The sequence below is a fragment of the Cynocephalus volans genome, chromosome 8, assembly GCF_027409185.1.
Source record: "Cynocephalus volans isolate mCynVol1 chromosome 8, mCynVol1.pri, whole genome shotgun sequence".
Classification (NCBI taxonomy): domain Eukaryota; kingdom Metazoa; phylum Chordata; class Mammalia; order Dermoptera; family Cynocephalidae; genus Cynocephalus; species Cynocephalus volans.
This window is the reverse complement of record NC_084467.1, coordinates 110,518,053-110,535,177: the sequence shown is the minus strand read 5'-3', so window position 1 is coordinate 110,535,177 and position 17,125 is coordinate 110,518,053. Positions and strand designations below refer to the sequence as shown.

Here is a 17,125-nt window from a genome sequence, read left to right as displayed (position 1 = left end):
TCCCTGACCTCCTGCCGAGATGTCCTGCCAGCAGAGCCAGCAGCAGTGCCAGCCCCCACCCAAGTGCCCCTCACCCAAATGCCCCCCAAAGAGCCCAGCACAGTGCCTGCCTCCAGCCTCCTCCAGCTGTGCTCCAAGCTCGGGGGGCTGCAGTGGTCCCAGCTCTGAGGGCGGCTGCTTACTGAGCCACCACAGGCGCCGCAGGTCCCACCGCTGCCGGCGCCAGAGCTCCGACTCCTGCGACAGTGGCAGCGGTCAGCAGTCTGGGGGCTCCGGCTGTGGCCACAGCTCTGGGGGCTGCTGCTGACCTGGATCCTGATGCTGAGACAAGTGATTTTAGAGGAAACAAGAATCTCAAAGACCAAGGAAAAGCCCCAGCCTGACACGTCCTTTCCCAGGTACCCTGTTCTGGCTTTCACAGGCTGAGCTGGGGCTATTCCTGTCCAGGGTTCCAAGCTCTCCCCAGAAGACTCTGCCTGTCTGATGGCCAGGGTCTCACAGTACCCCCACCCCTGCACCAGCCTGACTGGCAGTGCCTGTGCCTGTGTGAAAAATAAAGCTTCCTGTGCTCATTACCACAGCGTCTACCTTGTCGTTTCACTCTGTCCTTCCCCTCAGTTCCTTTGCCACCATGACCCAGCTCTGGGGGCAAATCCTTAGCTCTGCACCAGAACAAAGTAGCAGATCTGCCCCCACTCCACTCACAGAAGGGCTGCAGAGAGTTTTATGCTGGAGTGAGAGGGAAAGGAGGCTGCAGGTAGGGTTGGTGTGAGGCCCTGCTGCTCTCAGTGGAAGGACTGACTTCTGCGAAACCTGTTGACACAATCTGGGAGCTTCCAGTCAGTGATATGGGGCTACTATTTTATTTTGATAAGCTGTTTCTGGGATCCTAATTAAGAAACAGGGAATCAGGAAGCAAAGAAAGATAGAACAGCGTAGAGAAGCAGAATAAAAACATGGAGAAAAGGAAGTAAGCTTCAGGCAGGAAGGTTAGCTCAGTCAGTCTAGAAAAATCCAGGGAGAGGGGTGAGGCTGAAACAATACTTTCAAGAAATGAGGTCAAGGGGCAGAGACGTAGCCGGGAGTTTAGTCAGTGAGATGATTGCAGTGCACAAAATGAGAGCTTTAGAAAAAAGAAGAGAAGAAAATGAGAAGTGTTGCCGGAATTATAAATTAATATAATCCAAGAAGCAAACATCTATTGTGTAGCTATAAGCTACCCTGACACCGATACGTGGGAGTCACACCCTCAATAAAGTTGCATGTTTTGGCCTAAATTGTGAAACTCAGTTGCTCCTGAGGTTGAAGTAATGTTCCTACATGTAAACCAAGAGTGCCACCATGTTTTGACTACCAGAAAGCCAGAGAAATTCACAGAGCTTGAATTACAGTCAAATTGCAGTAATTAAGAGAAATTGATGTTAAGGACTGAGTAGAGTAGGCAGGGGAGGAACTATGGATAAATGCATGCATTTATTAAATTTAAAAATAATTTTATCAAACTCTAAATTAATTCTTAAAATTCAAAAAAATCAAAAAAATTCAAAATCAAAAGGACCCTGAGAGGTGTTTAATACCAGACATGCACCAAATTGGTCTAGAAAATCAAGACACTCATTGAAGTAGGAGTCACAGCTTTGGCCATTAGTTTAAGTTTGGTTTGAAAACAGCCAGGGGAGAACCAATGGGAACGGGGTGAAGGGCCTTGCTTCCGGGGAAGAGCTGCGCCACACCTCACACTGGATGTGAGCTACGCCAACACACAGGCCCAGCAGCAACGTGCAGCGCTGGAAATGGTACGCCACAGGCTGGACAAAACTAGAGAATCAGAACCTGCCATGTGACAGGGGCTATAGAACAAGGCTTGGAGGCTCAGAAGTACCTCCAACCACCACTCAACCCAGTGTTCTGGCTATGGTTGCATCTAATTTGCATCCAGCCAACTTGAACCACTCCCTCCCCGAAACTGCTCCTGGAGCTCTTAAAATAAGTACCGCAGTCACTAAGATGCTGACACATGGTTCTCAGATATACTTTCATCTGCAAACCATGTCATGACAGCTTCCATAGATTTCTTGTTTCTGTCTCTGATTTTACCCCTCACATCTTTGGCCTATCGTGCCTCTCTCAGTTTACAGCCTTTTCTCTCCCCAGACACCAGCTGTTACTGGAGAAGCAGGAATCAAACTCAAGAATGTCTGACTCCAAAATGGATGCTCTTAACAAGCCTGTTATTCTGCCCCCTTCACTTTGTCTCAGCTCACTCCAATGTCCCTCTCAGTTCCATTTTCCCTCAGCACTGACATTATCTTTTCCTCCTGGTGAGGACAGCCTGGGTCTCAGGCGTTCCTCTTGGTATTGCCATCTGGGCTGGCTGCCCAGGGACAGATGAAAGATCTACCCCTCTGCTCCCACTACTTATCCAAGTGCTGTTCTCACAGGCCAGTGACCTCCCTCACCTCTCATCCCCAGCTGATAGCAGGTTACAACATCTGGACACATCCTTCTCCTTAGAGTCACTCCAGACAAAAGGGGACTGACAACCAAAGGTTGACTCCCATATCCCCATATTACAACACTGACCACATTGGATCATGCTTATTTTATTATTTGTCTGTCTGCCCCACTACATTGTAAGCTACTCAAGAACAGAGACCAACTCTCCTGTGTACTGCAGAATGCATGGTGTGCCTTGTCAGTGCATTGTATTGTGTTTGAATAACTGAGTAAGTGATGAATGAATTAATGAATCAATGAGTGAGTGAATGAATGAAAAAATTTAAATGACAGGCTGCAGGAAGGCTGAATCACAGGCATTTAGAGAGTTCTGTGACTTTCCTCACAGGAAAACTCTTGGCATCTGCCCAGGAAGATACGGGAGGCCTAGGTAAGAATAGAGATTATAGGAGTTGTCCAACTAAACATGCTCTAAAGAAGGAAGAATAGAAGTAAGGAATGAAGGGAGGAGGGAGAAGGAAAGAAAAGAAGGAAAAGAGGAAGGCAAAGGGGGAGGAAAGAAAGGAGAGGCGGGGAGGGAGTCAAGGAGGTGGGGAGAGAGGAAGGGAGGGAGGGAAAATGCAGTAAAAGAAAAATAAGAGATGACAGGCCTACAGAGAGTTTAAAGGACAGGTACTCGGATAGTTTGGGGCCTCCCTGGATTACTTCCATCAGAAAAGCTCCCCCTCCCATTCCCCTTTCCTTCCAACCACCATGGAGCTGAAGTCCCTCATGAGGGGCACGGAGGGCTCTGCACCTCCCTGTGGTAGCTGTGTCCCTGCCAGGGGTGTGAGGAAGACACTGAGAGCCCAGCCTTAGTGCCCCTTCTGCTCAGGGCCGAGGCACAGAGGCTCATGCCCTCCCATCCCCCACTCCCCACCCCCAATCCTCTCTCCCCAACTACAGGACTTGATCCTCCAAGAAGTTCCAGTAGAAGTTCTTGGCCATTCCAGGGATCTCATACTCTTCTGATCTTCAAAACCCCGTCCGCCTTCTCTTTGTAACTGCTTAGCTCCCACTGCCTACATGCCGTATGGTAGAGGCGTACAATTTTAAAGACTCTCCCTTTCGACCCCACCCACCTGTCCCTGCCTGTCCTCTGCACTCAGCGCCCCCTGCTGCTCAGTGATTCCAGCATTCCTCAGCTCTTCCAGGCTCAGAGCTGACCTGCAGGGAATGTTGGCCAAGACAGAGAGGAAGGAGATGGATTCCTGATCACCCACAGGTGCCCCCTAGGAACCAAGGATCTGGGGATAAGGTGAGGTTTGGGGACATAAAACTTGTTGAGATTGACACCTTATTTACCATTTCACCAACTCTTTGGCCATGAAACACTGAATTCTTGGAGTAATGATTAATAACTCCAAGAGGGAAGGTTCTCCTTCGAATTGCCTTACTAATTGGCTGATGGTGGAAAAGGCGAAAGACACCAGAGAGACCCCTGGAACAGAAATCTTCAGAGGGCCTTCTGACTGCTGTATTGAGCAATCGGAACTCAGTGAGTCACAAGAAGAAACAGCTTTATTTTGCTTTTGGTCACTGCCTTCTCCTGTGCTGTGTTGAATCTTTCTTAATGCTATCTCAGGAAGATTCCAGATCCTTATCAAGGATTAAAAAGTCCAATTAAATCAGTATAAAATTTCAATGTCAAATACTCCCCTCCCCCCAGAGGGGAGTCCAGCCCTCCTGCAGCCCTCCTGTAGGAGGGTGGGAAGCCACAGCACCCTGTCCCTCTCTGAAAAAGACGATCCAGTGTTGTCTCTGTAGCACGCACCCTGCACCAGGCTGGCGGGGGACGGCAGGGCCAGCTTGGAGCCAGCTTGCCTCTTCTGAGAAGTCCTGTGGGGATGAGTTTTAGACTCTTTCTATCCTCCCTTTAGACCACAAATCCTTTTGTTTTCATCTTTGCAACTTCAGCATAGCAAAAACAAAAACAAACAAACAAAAAGGATTCCCTGTAATCCCCCTGTGGGCTAGATCTTTCTGGAAGATTCTCCATGGTCATATATAAATGCTATATATCTCGAAATGCAAAAATATTATCTGAGGGGAGGCTGTGATCTAGAGGAGAATAGAGGGGGAAATGTGTTTAAATTAAAAGACCAGGTAGCATTTTCAGGAATGACTCAGCTGGCCTTGCTGATCATTTTGGTGATGGCACTGAGAAGAGGCTGTGTTTTAAAAACTGCATTTCCTTCAGGTCAACTCTGAGCCTAGAATTGTCATTTATATGGACTCAAAATGCACTTCAAGGAGACAAGCCTGAGCCACTGTATCACCTGCTCCCATTATTCCTGCTGGCTCCACTAAGTCATGGAATTATCCAAGATTTATCCAGCCAAGCCAGGTTCTCCTGTCACCTGATACCTCAGGACCCCAAGAAGCCAGAGATTTAAGATCTAAGAGATCTACTCCTGATAGAGGCAACCCTTAGAGAGCTGTCCTCATGCTCTGGACAAGTGGCCAGGCTGTTGTCCCCCAACTGAATCCCCTGTCATCAGGGGATATCTCCTCAGCCTTGGGCCTAAAGAGCTCCAGCTCTATGAGAAATGGAGGGACTGGGGGCTGGGAGCCCCTCACGGAGGGGAGGGGAGATGGACGAGCACCAGCACCAGGATGGATGTGGAGCCTTCCCAGCCAGGCAGTCAGGGACGGGGCTGTGGGAGAGCCCAGACACCTGCTGCATTCCATGAAGAACAGGGAAGGCTCTGCACAGAGAGTTCTGAGATGTTTTGAAATTTGTTTTTTCACTCTTTAAATTTTTTTAATTTTAACCTACACATTGTAATTGTACATACTTATGGGGAACAATCTAATATTTTGATACACAGATATCTTGCGTAATAATCGGGTCAGGGTAGTTAATGTATCAATCACCTCATGCATTTATCATCTCTTTGTGGCATCTTACTCTCCAGTTGTTTCCCAATGACTAGAGACTCCACTCCTGAGAAGCAAAAGTGGCCACTCCACAGCCACTTCAGCCCTACCACCCGGCCACCATGAGAAAGTGCTAACTGCATCTTTCTTACGTGCCTCTTACCAGGCCAGGATCTACCGAAGGGATCCTTCACAGTGTGAGTAAAATGGGGGTTCACACATAGTCCTGGGGATGATTCTGAAAATACCTCCCAGTGGGAGGCAGGGACCACATGCTGGAGGCAGGAAGAAGGTGGTGAGAGTGTAAATACCTGCACCCACCCTCTCCCCTGCCCACGCCCAGGACCACCCTTCTTTCCTGGGGCCCAGCACATTTATGCTCCCATAGGCAACTTGAAATAAGTCATGGCATCACCATGTTCTTAAGCAGATGAACTGTCAGATAGAATAAGACAAAAACTGCACCCCCTTATAATGAACATAATTTAATTTTCTTTGAAAGTTATGATTTAATTTAAATATAGATAAAGTTTAGTTATAGTCCTGACTGTGATTTATCTTGAAAAAATCTAGTGAAATTGTGTTAATTTTAATGTTACAGATTAGTTAGATGAGAAACTCATATCTAAAACTAAAACGAAATTGTCAGGGAATATAGCATTCAGTCTGCATCAGTTCACCATACCCAAATCATAGACGCTACCAGGTCGGCTCCATCAAAAAGACGCATCCAACACTACCAACAACCTCATAAGCAGCAACACAATTAATAAAATTGTTTTCAACACACCCATCAATTATCACTCACATTTGCAGAACTTCCTTAACTAGTGCAAGTAGATGGAGTGCTCCTCCCTCTGTATCTTTATGTTCATAAGATGAAGAACATGGAACTCCTGGGATCTGGATAGAATATCATGGCTTTTATAATACGCTCACTGTGATCTTTGTCACTCCAGTTGTTGCAGTTTCCTTCTCTATGTTTGCCCTTCAATCAGGCACTCATCTGGCTCCACTCCTCTCCTGCCCAGGGACCCCATGTTTCCTCCTGGGTACCAGTGAGCATCTTCCAGGGACCCTACATCCCCTCAGTTCACCCTTCTATCCATTTTCCACACACAGCTCACTGTGAGTGCCCAGTGTCCTGAGCTCAGTCACCAACATAAAGAGCAAGAACTGATTACATCTGGATGCCTGATTTTCCTAAGAGAACATGCTGGGAAAAAGCAGACTGACACCCAAAGAACTACGGACTTATACCATACTACATAGTCATATATTACAGCATTTGCCATATGGGAGCAAACTCTATTTACTTGTCTGTGTGTCCAGTTAGAAAGTTACTTACTCTGGGTGAGGTTATGTGTCATATGAAGCTCTGTATTCCACTGCAAAGTACAAGGCATGGCCTCTGTTAAGTGCCCATGTAGGTCTGAGCAGAAGGTCGCAAACCAGTACCAGGGCTCCCTGGTTCCCCATTGTCAAGCACATTGCCCTGTGCCCAGGAAGAGGATGAAGGCCCAGAGCTGGGCTGGGAGTGGTCACCCTCCCTCAGCAACCCATTCATGCTGGTCATCACGAACTGGGAGCTTCCTCAGTCCACAGACTACACAGAACCAGTTTTCTCTGGTTTCCATGAAATCAGACAAAGGTGTAGCTGGAGACAGAACCAGAGCTGGGAGAGTTGGGAAGACAAGTCTGGGCCTATATCAGAGGACAGGAAGGGAGAGGGTCTGGAATGGAAGCAGCAGGAAGAGTGTGGGGTTAGAATACCTGCATGGGATGTTTCAAGGGTTCTGTGACTGCAAAGGCCATGGGCCCTCAGTACACCCTCATCCTCTTCCTACAATATTTGGAAGCCCAATTAGGAAAGAGTCAGTACTCTTTTCGAGCAGAAGATCAAAGAGAAAAGAATATCTTTCCTAGATAAATTAACTCCAAATAGGTTTTCATTACCTTCCCGCATTTCTTAGTTCAGAAGTAGAGCATGGGATCTACAAAAGCCACCAGAGAAGAGACATTGTCCAGAGGCTTCTGCATTACCCTGCTTATTTGACTCTCTCCAGGGTCATTGGCTCCTGCTGAGATATCCTGACAGTAAAACCAGCAGCAGTGACAGCCTCCTAATTTGCCCAAAGTGCCCACCCCAGTGCCCAGCCACATACCCACCTCTAGTCCTCTCCTCCTGTGGCCCCAGCTACAGGGCCTACAGTAGCTCTGGGGTCTGCCATGGCACCAACCGCCTTTATCCAAATCTGCTGCCTTACAAGGAAATCAGAAGATGCCTCTCATGGACCCACTGGAATGTAAGCTCCCTGAGAGGAGACTTGGTCTTTTTCCATACTGACTCAAGTGTCAAGACCAGTGTCATGTAAATATTTGTTAAACAAATGAATTATTGAATGAATTGGTTTTAGACTTGGCCTGGCAATCCCCTGTTGAGGACTAAAAAATCTGTCTCTCTACAACCTTACTTGTCAGGGTCAACTTCTGGCTTCCCCTCACGGTACTGATGTTTCCGATCCAAACTTTATTGGTTGATTCTCATCCCATTTCTTCACATCTCTAAGTAGAATCACCAATAGCAGGAATTTTAGTGGCACTCTGGAGTTTAGATCTGTCTTGACAGGCTCTGCTGAGTCATTAAACCTGGTTCTAGAGATCCTGCTAGATGACATATTGTAGTGTTTCAAGCTGCAAAACAAAGGCTGAGAACTGTTTCTCTGATCGCCAGTGTGGCCCATAAATCCCAGCCATTTCCACCCTGAAATATTTATGCCAATGTTGGATTCTTGTTCTGGGGCACTGGGTAGAAAAAAGGTTTGCTAAACATAGGGAAGGCATCCATCATGGGCAAAATTTTAAAAGTTGGATACTATTGTTTTGGTGGACCCCAAAAAGATATCTAATGTCTACTTGCCTCCACACAGAAGGTAAGGACAATGGATAGACCGATGATTCCAGTAGTGAAATGTTTGTTTAAAAGGTGAACCGTCCTCGTCCCCTTCCCAGTCTCTCTCAGTTCCCTAATCTCAGCAAACAACAACAATTACCCAAGTGTCTCGAAAGTGCTTCAGTTTTCTATTTGGCTGTAATGCATGTGAACATCTAAAAAAGATGGAGACACCTACAGCCTTTCCTATATCAGAATAACCAGACACATTTAATATAAAATAATGGTTTATCAGAATATGTCATTTTAAGATATACTTGAATTTAAATGATTTGTCCCGCTTATATATTTTAATGAATAAATATGTAATATATATATTAGATAAGTATATATATATGTGTATATATATATATATATATTACAATAAACGCAATGGGAGAATACTGTAGAGTTTATGTAACTACACTTCCCACAATCTTAGGTCACTTTATGTCAAGTGTTCACAATTATCACCATGTCAAACTCATTATAATCACAGCTGTCAAAATTATCATTCATCTTTGGTTTATCATAATCATAATCTCTTTTAGCCAGGCAAGATAATTTGAATCACTCTCTTCCCTGCCTCTTGCAGGATCAATAGGACAGTCACTAAGATACTGACGTTATGTTCCTTAAATGTACATTGATCTCTAAGGCATGTTGCCATAGCCTTTGTAGATTTCTTATTCCTGTCTTTGTTTCTACCTGTGACATACCTGGGTCATTCCGCCTCCATATAAATCGTTTTTTTCTTTCCTCAGACATCTCTACCTTAACACAGCTATTAGGAGAAGCAGGGAGGGATTCATACCTGGAGTGTCTGTCTCCTAAACAGATGCCCTTCATGGGCGTATTATTCTGCTCCTGAGATCGTGGATGCCCCAGTGCTCTCCTCAGCCCCATTCTCCTTTGACCTCAGAATTATATCTTCCTCCTGGGGTCCCCTCAGTGCCTCTTGGGTTCATAAGTTCACCTTGCTCATCCCGTCAACCATCCCAAATAATAACAGGTGACAATATCTGGACTCATCATTCACACAGAGTCGCGGCAGCGCAGCAAGGAAGACAATGCCCAAAAACCCTGGCGTCAGACCTGAAGACTCCCACATGCATGTATTACGGCACCCTCAGTTGGCTCTCATGCATTTTACTGTTTTCCTCTCACCCCACTACACCGTCAGCCTAAGGACAGGCACAGTGTCTTCTTTGTTCCGAATCTCCTTTGCCCATCACAATGTGTACTATCATCTCACTATAAACTGTTTGAAAGAATTAATTCTTTAATGAATGAAAAATCAACAATCGCAGACTGCAGAAAGACCAAGGCACATATATTTGAATAGCCTTGGGGTTTCTTGGATCCCTTCTCACCTCAAAACTCTTGACACCTTCCATGGAGACGCAGAGGACTTGGGACTGGAAAGTGAAAGAAGCTGCCCCCAAACAGGACTCACCACCCTCACACCTCCCAATCCACCACCCAATCTCCTGCCTGCAACCAAAATAGAAAAGACATCCAAGATTTGATGGATCCTCACTGGAATCAGGATCCCTTGACTCGAGTTATTCTCCATTTCCCTGCTCCTCTCTGCTAAAGAGTTTTCCCTAAGCTGTGGATTCAGAGATGAAGGCTTTGAAATAAGTAGGGAAAGAGTCCGCTTTTTAAATTGATGCAGTTACATGCCATTGTTTGCCTTTTTACTTCCTCTAGTCACTCTCCCAAGATGTCCTGGAAGCAAAACTAGGAGTAGTAACAAGCTCCCTCCAAAAGTCCCCCCAAAGTGCCTGCTTAAATACCCTGCTTGGGGCCCACCTGTAGCCTCTTCCTGCTGAGCCTTAGCTCAGGGGGCAGCCTCAGCTTTGGCTCTGGAGAATGCTTCTGCTCACACCATCACTGGCTTTACATATCTGCTGGGCACAGCATCAGAGCTCAAGCTGCTGTCACTCCAGCAGTGCCCAGGGCCCTGAAGACCACAGGTGAGCAGGGTTGGATGATTCAATGAACCAAAATGATAAGCCTCTTCCCAGTGTGGTGCTTTTCCTCCTCCACTGTCTCTTCATCTCCTAGGAAGGGAAGTCCCACTGGTGATAGTGGTAAGGGTGGGAGATTCCTTTGTAAAATTTGCTATGTAATCTGGAAATTGGGTATGAACCATAAACTCTTATCTTTTTGGTTTTTAAACCATGTACATTAATACATATCTGGTTTCCTGCTCTCAATGTATCCTGGTCTTGTATCCCCATCTTGGGTCTAATTTCCAGAATAACCCTCACTCAGCAGAATCCTCAGGTATAGTTCCAACCACCATACTCTTGTGGTGCCCTCTCCAGATGTTCTTTGTCGAATGTCATTGGGTTCTTTCAATGGTCCTATTTACTTTCCCTCCCAACCACCCTGCAGCTATCCATCCCATAATGAACAAACCTGGTTTCATTCCAGGACCACTGGAAATGGGACCTGCCAAAAAGTATATTCTTTGAGCACCAAGTATCAGTCACTAAAGTGATGCACCTACCCAGGACCTACCACAGACCCTTCATGCCCCTAGTGTGTCCACTCCTTTCTCCATTCGGGATAGACAGGAAGTTGTGAGGAAATGTGATATGGGAGAGGAATTGTAGCCAAGAATTAGAGGAGTAAATGGCAGGTGTTGAAGCCAACAAACTTGGCTAAGGTCATTTTGATCAGGGTCTTCTACAGCATCCCAGAGAATTTTCCTGTTTTCTTTGTCCGGGTGGACTATAGGTGAGCAGCACACAGACACTCCCACCATCCAGCACCCAGTTCTCTCTCCTCCACCTCCTGATCTTCTAAGATGCTCCCCTCCCTAAAAGACTTCCTCCCTGACCTCCAGAACCCTATCATGTTCCCCACCTTCAAACGCTTCCTTGTTTCCACCTGCCGGTCCCTCTGGAGTACCTGAGTGTGGTCATTACTAAGCCGCCACTCACCTTACTTCCCTGAGCCTGCTTCTTGTTTGTCCTTTGTAACCTGGAATCTTGGCATTTACTGACTTGATTGATACTAGAAAAAGTGGAGAATCCTAAATATGTCCCCTTGTTATAAAAATCTTCTTAGAGACTTCTAACTAGAGTACTAAGCGATCTAAACTCAGTTTGGTAAAAAGGAAGCAGTCGTCTCTGTTTTCCAGTCATTGTCTTCTACACTGTGTTGAAATTGCCTTGAAAATATCTCAGGGAAATTCTACATTTCTCCATTCACTTTTATGGATAATAAAGACTAGACCAGCTGAATTTAATTCTATGCAAAGCTTCAAATTCAAATCCTCCCTTCCCCCTGAGCACTGTCCAGGCCTCTCCCAAGACACTGAAGTTGGAAGGGAACATGGCCAGCTCTTTCACCCATCTACCTCCTTCTCTTCTTCCTGAGTCCCCCTTTCTCCTCCATTGTATCGGGAGATGGGAAAGTGGAGGAGAAATTATTTCATATTTGACTGCACCGCTAGCCTCCTCTGTTCGTCATTGCTCCCTCTGTGTGGCAGGCTCCACATGAGGGCTGTCTTGTCAGGTGCTTTTGTGAGTCCTTCTGGGGCATCCACAAGGGGTATCCCCACAGCCCGATTCCCAGGCACGGGATATACAGTCAGATTTGAGCACTTCAGGTACTCCCTAAGCTCCCCTCTTTATTGGCACAAGCCACAGCCTCGTGATGCTGAGGTCTCTCTGCCCAAGAGACAACTATTCTAAGCACAAAATTAGCAAGACTGTGCAAGCTTGTCTTCCTTCCCAGGTGTCCTCTGCTTCCCAGTCTCAGCACCCTGTTCTGTCTCTTCAGTTCTTTTTTTTCATTCAACAATAGGTTCTCAGGGAAAATCAGCAAGTCTACTGCTAAAGCAGACATTCAGCCGGGGGATAAAAATTCTGTCTCCCTTTCTTGCAGGACCTCTAACATCTACATGATGATGAATCCTCCTCCTTCACCTGACTTTGTATGAGAGTAACCAGTTCCCCTTTCCTGTACAAGACAAGAGGGAAACCACAGGATTCTCTTCTAGGACAATAACTCCCCTAACTGAAAAATTCTCATCAAAGTTCAGCCTTTTAAAAATATAGCTGGAACAGAAAAGTAGAGTTTTGTCTTTTCTTAGTCAATGGCTTCTTCTAGGTTTACTTTAATATTAATATATGAGGCTACGTGGCACCTATTATTTTCAGCTTTTGGATTTTATTCAACACCCCAATATAAGAAATAAATTCTAGTCCAACCTCTAAGACTTACATACTAGATCCATCTGGAGATTTCTCAGAAGACTAGGGAGGTGTGGATACCTCAAACTACAACTTAATTTGAGGAAGAAATAGGAATCTACATAATAACCTTAGAGACACATACCTTCAAGCTGACAATGAAGGTATGTGTCATTTTCTGGCTACCTGTTCCCATTTTCCTCAAGAATGACTCAGCTGCTTGCCATGAAATGAGATTGTTATGGGCATGGGAGGGATAAAACTGAGAAGGGACTGTGAGTTATGAGCAAAGTGAACAGAAGTCTGTGTTTGTTGATTCATCCATGATTGCTGATACGGAATGTCCAAAATGCACTCCGAGGAGCTAAACCTGAGATCCTGCACTTCCTGTTCCTGTAGTACCAAATGCAATGACTAAGTCATGAAATTCTCCCAAGATCCATCCAACCAGAACTGTCTCCATATTTCCTTGATATCTCAGAACTTCAAGAAGCCAGGCTCCTCAGGATGGGACTCCTGGAACTGACAATTCTCAGGAAGCTACCTGTGCACTCTGGGGGATGTGACCTGACCATGATCTCATGGCTACTGTCTGTCATCACAGGATGGATGCTCTACGTGGGGCCCGCGAACCAGCTGACCTCAAGAGGAAGAGGAGGGGCGAGAGACAGGAGTAACTCATCAAGTGGAGGTGAGGTGGATGGGCTCATCTCCAGGGCGTGTGGAGAACCTTCCAAGACAGGCAGTCAAGGATGGGGCTGGCGGAAGCCTGACGGACATCCACTTGTGTTTCATAAAAGTGAGGCAAAACTATTCATTGAATGTCATTGATGAGGATGTTTTGATCTTTTGAAACTTGCCCAAAATGTATGGTCTGCGTTTCTTTTTCAATTACTGCACACTCCTCCTGCCTCCCCTTGCTGCGTGTGACTCAAGGCTTCATCCACGGGGGAAATGGCTGCCCTGCTTGCTGCTGTCATGAGGACAAGGCTTGCTTATGATAACCACAAGGTATGGAGAAATAAATGTTCATTTCTGCAGCAAAGGTACTGTAGACCCAAATATCTTTTTTACATGCCCCATGCCCCCATTCCTTTTGAAGGCCATTATCACTTAAATAATTAATTCTGTGTTTGTTCGATCTGCTAGACTATACGCTCACTGAAGAAAGATGCCATGGCTCTCCTCTTAACTGCTCTGTCCCTACTGCTGACCCTGAAGCCTGGCCCATAATTGTTGCTGAGAAAGGAAGGAGCAGCCCCAGATTGCTGGCAGCAAGCTGGCCTGGCTCTAGGAGCTAGGCTATGATGTTCTCCTGTTGAAATATAAACAATTTCACAAACTCCAACATCACATAAGCTAACTCCATGACCATGAGGGAGCAAGATAAAAACAAGACCATTCTGAGCATCAACAAATCCCAAGCTTTGTGCAAACCACAAAAATGACCAAGCATCTCCTTTTCTGAGCATATATGCAGGGCATCTACCTCTTTACCAATTACAACTTTAGCCTTGCTTTATTACTCCTGCTTTCTAGTTAAAAACTATTAAAATACCCAGTTATAGAAATGCCCCTACCTTCTGAGAGCACCTAATCCAAGTCCAAATTCTAGAACAAGCACCTCTTCATGTTTCTGTATGATATACTATCTCCATCATTGCAACATGCCAATCAAAGTAACTTTGTTCTACTGTAGCTGTGTTCCTAGTGCTCCTTGTGGGGAACATTAATGATGCTCAATAGAAGTTTATTAAATGATGGAATATGGGTTTGAATCACTTGAAGGAGAAGTTTCATGGGGGTGGGGGGTGCTGGTGGTTGCTGTTAGGAAGGGGAGAGGGCCAAGGGCAAATACTGGACCTATGAAGAAAGATGGAAGGTGGTGTCTCCAACCAGAGCCACAAACTAGAGACAAGAATGGAGCCTTTAGAAGATTCAGAGGTCCCCAATATACACCTTCCTTAGACTGGCCCCTTCCCATCTGGAATTCTCTTGGCCTCCATCACCAGCAAATCTGGGAGAAATAGCAGTGTGATTTGAACACTTTGTGGCCCTCTTCAGGTTCACCACCCAGTCTGGTATGAGAAAGTACTCATTTTACCTATCATTTGTAATTCCTCCCAAAGGTCTAGCAATTGGAGGGGTCCTGAAAAACGAAGAGAAATGGACAAGCCACCATAATTCTGGAGCTAAGCCTAAAAATATGCCCTCAGCAGGAGACTTCTGGAGACAGAAAAATTTCAGAGAGGAGGGGTCAATGGTAGCCCTAACCCTTTCCTTTTTCCTCCATCCCAAGCCACATGCCTGGAGACCAAGTGCAATTCATTCTCCTTTGGGTACCTCAAAATAAATCACAGAATCCCCATGTTTTAAAGTGGGTAAGTTGTAAAGTGAATACCCTTATAAGGAGTTTTGTGTCTAAAAGCCATAAACTATAAAGTACAGAGAACAATCACTTATGTTTAATATAAAAATGTTTCACTTAAAATTATTAGATAATTTAAAAATAAATAATGTTCTGTTGTAATTATGACTGAAATTTTTGCAAACAAATAGAAAAATATAGTTATTATGACAATAGAGATAAATTTACCTCTAGTACTGTAATAAAATCCAATAGGAAAATAGGATTCAGATTTTATAAAAATCATCCTACACAAACCTTACAGGTTTGCTCCATTAAATGTGATGCACATGACGTCACCACCATCATCAACTTCATTAGTAGCACATTGAAAAAATCAGCTTCATGACCCCCATTATCTTAAATATTTCATGCTTATGGATCATATTATTTTTATATAGTCAATATTATACATCCCATAGGAAGCTAAATATAGACAAGCTGGCTTTTTTTCATATTAAGTATGAGTCTTGTTAACTCAGGTGTTGTAGGTCCTATTGCTGTTTTGTCAGCCTATCCATATAATCTTCCCTTGGCTTTCATTCTCTTAGGGGCCCCGCCTGCCCTAGACAGGGCCTAGGTCCCATCCTCCATTTATCACCTAATATACCTCATTCCCAGGGCCTGCTGGTCTCAGATCACCCAACATCCCCAAGAGTCAAAAGCTGATCACATGTGAACAAAATCTTCCCCTTGGGAAGATGCAGAGCAATAGGGAATCAACGTCCAGAGGTATTTGGAAACATTTGTATCGCAGGATCAGTCACGTGGTATCAAACATATATGTTTATTTCTCCAGTGTCAGTTCAGTTAAATGTGAAATGTATCATGTGCATCTCTACATTCTCACTGCCCAGCAAAAATGCAAGGGGCAGAGCCCAGGTTAGGGTATCTGAGCTGAATCAGGGAAAGGAGAGGAAATGACAGGTCCCCAGCACACCTGGAGAGCAGTCGTCAAGGTTTCCTACTTCCCTCTTGTCAGACACCCTGGCAAGCATGCAGGAAGATGGTAGAGACATGGGAAGGGAGTGCCTGGCTCTGTCACCTCCCTGGTTGTGAACGCAGCAGCATGCTCAGGCTGCGCATCACTAACGCTGCACAGGATAAAAGCGCTCCTGCCCTGGATCCTCATCCACAGCCTCCTCAGGCACAGCCTTCTCTTCTCCTGCTTCCTCTGCATCTGGTGAGTGTCCAGCAGGGGAAAGATCTCAGCCAGAAGTGTCTTGGAAAGGCAAGTCCAGACGTTAATGGGGAAGAGGGGAGGCAGTGGGAAGAGGACCTTGGAGGGCAGCTGAGGACAAGGGAGGGGGACAGCGAGCAAGGAAGCTCTGTGGGATGCATCAGGGTCCATGACACAGCAGAGTCCTGGCTCTCAGCCTTCCGTCCACTCTTCCTGAGACATGCACACATGCCCAGAGACAGTCTCCGAGAGTCATTACCCAATTGGGTGTATTTGCTTCAATGTGTCTGTGAAGACAGAAGGACTTGAGGCCCAGTTAGAAAATAGCAGCATTTTTTTTCTGGAAGGAAGGCAAAGTGGAAGAAAATGTTTGCCAAGTTAATTTAACTTGAGATCTGTTTCAATTTTACTTTCTCAAGGTCATAGCTCAGGAAGCAGCTAGTCTTAGAAGAAAAGGCTTTATAAAGCCATTCTTAAGCTTTTGCATTGACCCCTTTCTTTGATCTATCCAGGCTCACTGACCTCCTGCCAAGATGTCCTGCCAGCAGAGCCAGCAGTAGTGCCAACCCCCACCCAAGTGCCCCCCAAAGAGCTCAGCACAGTGCCTGCCTCCAGCCTCCTCCAGCTGTGCTCCAAGCTCGGGGGGCTGCAGTGGCCCCAGCTCTGAGGGTGGCTACTTCCTGAGCCACCACAGGTACCACAGGTCCCACCGCTGCTGGCGCCAGAGCTCCGACTCCTGTGACAGTGGCAGCGGTCAGCAGTCTGGGGACTCTGGTTGTGGCCACAGCTCTGGGGGCTGCTGCTGACCTGGGCAGTTTAGTTGAGGCAAGAGATTTAAAGGAAACAAAGTCTGAGGACCACCCCCGGCCTGCTGTGTTCTCTCCCAATACTCCAATCTCCTTTCCTTTGGCCAGATCTGAGATGTTCCTCAGAGAGAGCTGAGCCCTCCCCAATGGCTCTTCCTTTTGTTCTCCAGGAGTTCACAGAATGTCCACCCTGGCATCTGCCAGGGCTTGCAA

At 45.9% G+C, this 17,125-nt stretch overlaps 1 protein-coding gene and 1 pseudogene across 1 annotated transcript; both read left to right on the top strand.

Annotated features, from left to right (window-relative positions):
• Positions 1 to 19: 19 nt before the first annotated feature.
• On the top strand, positions 20 to 307 carry LOC134383001 (late cornified envelope protein 3D-like). The gene has a single exon (XM_063103658.1). The coding sequence runs from the start codon at positions 20 to 22 to the stop codon at positions 305 to 307; it is 288 nt and encodes a 95-aa protein (XP_062959728.1).
• Positions 308 to 16,639: 16,332 nt separating this feature from the next.
• Positions 16,640 to 16,912, top strand: LOC134383145 (late cornified envelope protein 3A-like; annotated as a pseudogene).
• The last annotated feature ends 213 nt before the right edge of the window (positions 16,913 to 17,125 follow it).

Excerpts from the sequence above, each read along its gene's own strand:
- LOC134383001 (XM_063103658.1), top strand. The coding sequence starts at position 20 with ATGTCCTGCCAGCAGAGCCAGCAGCAGTGCCAGCCCCCACCCAAGTGC.